Source organism: Pecten maximus, chromosome 14 (genome assembly GCF_902652985.1).
Source record: "Pecten maximus chromosome 14, xPecMax1.1, whole genome shotgun sequence".
In the NCBI taxonomy this organism is placed as follows: Eukaryota; Metazoa; Mollusca; class Bivalvia; order Pectinida; family Pectinidae; genus Pecten; species Pecten maximus.
Genome location: NC_047028.1, coordinates 26,876,247 through 26,879,430, shown reverse-complemented (window position 1 = coordinate 26,879,430; position 3,184 = coordinate 26,876,247). Strand labels below are relative to the sequence as shown.

Genomic DNA, 3,184 nt, shown 5'->3' with positions numbered 1-3,184 from the left:
ACGTTTTTTTACACTTAAGTGCAAAAAACTATAAATTTATCCCTAGATTATCATCCCTTTTCATTATCAGGCCTGGGCGGGGGGAGGAGGCTTTTACTTTATATTTTTTACTAGGAATTTCCTGTAATTGTAAATACGTCTAAATTAATACATAAAAGCATGTGAAGTGTCCTTATTCCTTCACTGTTTACATTATTTTGGTCATAAATGTTACAGTTAATCCCATTTATTATGCTACACTCCCGGTAATGTCGATATTCGCAATGACATGTGATACTCTTTGCAAGATAGGAATATTTCTTTAATCAATACTTGGGGTGTGACATAATAATTCAACCAGCACAGTTTCAAGCTCTGGTTTTCAGCTTTGCATTCAAGTCAAATGCAGTTGCATTTATTTCCACAAAAAGTAAGTATAAATTCATAGATATTTGCGTGGTAAAGACAGTACTATGTAATATTACCATAACTTGTTACCAAACATATACTGGAAGACGTGGTCAAAGAAGGTCTACTGTAAAAAACCTTCTATTATGGTTTATATTTCACATTGATCGATTGTACCATTTAAAACCAACAAAGCTTTTTTTTATAATTGTTTCACTTCTATCAGCTGACGAGTCGCTCGGTTACAAGATTTAACACGAGGTAATATAGAAGCCGCCATATTGTTTACGTATCGCTAGGGCACACTGCGACAGTATGCATGATTTGATTGGTCGATACGAAATTGATAGAACTTCGCCCATTGGTCGACCAATCATCGTACTTCATTTTGGACCAGTCGAAAAAATTACTTCGGTAGGTGAATTTCTTGTTGGAAACCGCTTCATTTTTTTGCACTTAAGTGCAAATAATTTTTTTGACACTTAAGTGCAAATCTTTTGCACTTAAGTGTAAAAAGAACATAATGGCCATTTGGCTTTTTTTGCACTTAAGTAGTGTCTGTATTTTATCCTAAAACGGCCGCCCATAGTTATCAGTTTTCCGAAGTTGAAAGTACAACCGTGGAATGCATTGTTTGTCATCAGTCCAGAGTTTAAGTAGCTAGCCGTGTTGGATATCGCTGTTTGATTTTGTGACAATACGTCCGTGGAAACCGTGTGTTCAGCAGAGATTGTGTCAACGCCAAAGGGAACGACTTGATTTGAATTTGTCGGCCGGGCTTGAGCAAGTTGAGGCATATGTGTAGGCGCGGAACTGTCAACACGTGGAGCACAAGCAAGAGAAGATAGTGTTTTGGATAATGCTTGTCTTTGCTGAGGAGTGCATGACCTATTGTAAGATCGGATGGCAGACTCTGTTTTGTGTCCACTCATATACATAATGTGTCGAGCTTCGAAACCGTGATTGTTGAGCGCTTCAATAGCTGTAGCTCTCAAACTGTGGGCCGTGTATTTTGTTGACAGTTGTGCGGCAACACATATGTCAGACATGAAATTGCTGTATGTGCGAGATGCGAGAGGTTTGTCAGTGTACCATATTTCATAATTGAGATTTGCACCTTTCACGTATTGATTGAACAACATTTTAGCACTTGGGTCAGTTTTTTTAATGAAAAGTTTCAACATCGCAACTGGTCAATTCGGTGCACCGGTTACATACATTCTCTTCTCCGGAGCATCGGAATGGGATATACCACCTTGATAATTCTTTTGCTGTGTTTCATGGTTAAGCAGCGCGAATTCCCCATGTTCATCAGAACAGAAATCAAAGGAATTTAACCTCAGTTGCTTGTGGAACTCGAGACCTCTTGTCACGAAATGGATGGCGATGTTGTACCACGTACACTGGCGTAGTACAACAGGTGAACTAGGAGCAGATGAAAGGTAAGTTGACATTTCTTTGAGATCATTTTCATTGATTATAGCTTTATGCTGTGTTGCGCGTGAAGAGCCGTCATGCATTCTTTGTTTTAGCAGCCCTGTCATGTTAAGGTTGGAGGATTTAAATTTCTTGTCTCTTACCAAATCTATGTCTCTCCCTAAGTCTGTCAGTTTACGGTTTATTGCTCCCCTGATATTTATTAAAGAATTTTTATGATAAACTTGTGCTTGCTGAGAAGGAAGATTTTCTGTGCGTTTTTCTACATTTTTTGGTGTTGCCTCGCAGTAAAATCTTGACAATATTTCATCCAGTTCTGCTGCTGTAATTGTTGACATGTCTACTTCTTTGCCACTGACTTCCATGCTCCATGCTGAAAAAATAATGCCCATGTTCTAAGTCTTTGGTGTAACGGATAAATTAGCAGGTAATCACTTTATTATAAAATTTGAGATTACTGTTGATTTACCGGTGTTCAATTTCTTGCATAGAAATGACAGTTTACACGAATGACAATTCACGATACGAGGGTTTCATTGCTTTCCTTTTTCTTTTCTTTTTTTTTATATTTATTTATCAGAGTTGCTTTTAGGTTTTTGTCGCCATTGATTGTAGTTTTAATGATATATTTCAATCCAGATTTCATATTGATTTACTATATATTGATTTACTCTCAAGATTTCATATTGATTTACCTTGAAATATTTTCATTCCCCAAGTTGTATTTTGCTTTGTTCTGTGTGACTGGGAATTTTCAGCTATTTCCTTCCTTTCTATTTCTGTTGTTGTTTTAAAACGTTTCTTGTTGGTTTCTTGGTTTTCTATTGCAGATGAAATATTAGGGTTCTCAATAGGCGTAGGTTTAACATCAGTCGAGAGACTAGCTGACGTCATAACAGCTGGAATCGTAACATCGTCTTCGGCCCTTGCTAATTCATCAATCATTTTTCTAATGCCCTCTGCCTCGTCTGAAGCTACAATTTCAACCATTGCGTGTATTTCTAAATCAATACTTCCCAAATCTTCATCATCAGAGCTGTTCATTTCTTCAGGTGAAGTTTTAAACATGTCATTTTGCAAGTCAAAACTTCCATACATGTTGACGTCGTTTATGTTGCAGACGACAGAAAGTGAAGACAATGCATGTTGGGAAATGTTTTTTTTATTTTTTTTCTGTATTACAAATATTCATTTTCTATTTAAATATTATTTTTTTTCAATTTTATGAATATTTCTTCGTGTATTACAAAAAAAAATAACTTATGTGCAGTAAAATGTAAACAAAGCCATGTGTTTTGGAAAAGTAGTTCGCCTAGTAATATTTTCATACGCGAGTTCAAAGGTCATGATGTTTCCATGC

At 36.5% G+C, this 3,184-nt stretch overlaps 1 protein-coding gene across 1 annotated transcript; it reads right to left on the bottom strand.

The window, feature by feature from the left end:
- Positions 1–1,580: 1,580 nt before the first annotated feature.
- On the bottom strand, positions 1,581–2,980 carry LOC117341836. Its single transcript, XM_033903696.1, has 2 exons — positions 2,520–2,980; positions 1,581–2,197 (listed from the first exon to the last, which is right to left on the bottom strand). The coding sequence occupies exons 1-2, from the start codon at positions 2,920–2,922 to the stop codon at positions 1,581–1,583; spliced, it is 1,020 nt and encodes a 339-aa protein (XP_033759587.1). The 5' UTR covers positions 2,923–2,980.
- Positions 2,981–3,184: the final 204 nt, after the last annotated feature.

Bases quoted from the DNA above. Each gene is read 5' to 3' on its own strand.
- LOC117341836 (XM_033903696.1), bottom strand. From the start codon at position 2,922: ATGTATGGAAGTTTTGACTTGCAAAATGACATGTTTAAAACTTCACCT. The intron at 2,198-2,519 runs GTAAATCAATAT...TTATTTTTTCAG, and splicing joins GGGAATGAAAATATTTCAAG to CATGGAGCATGGAAGTCAGT.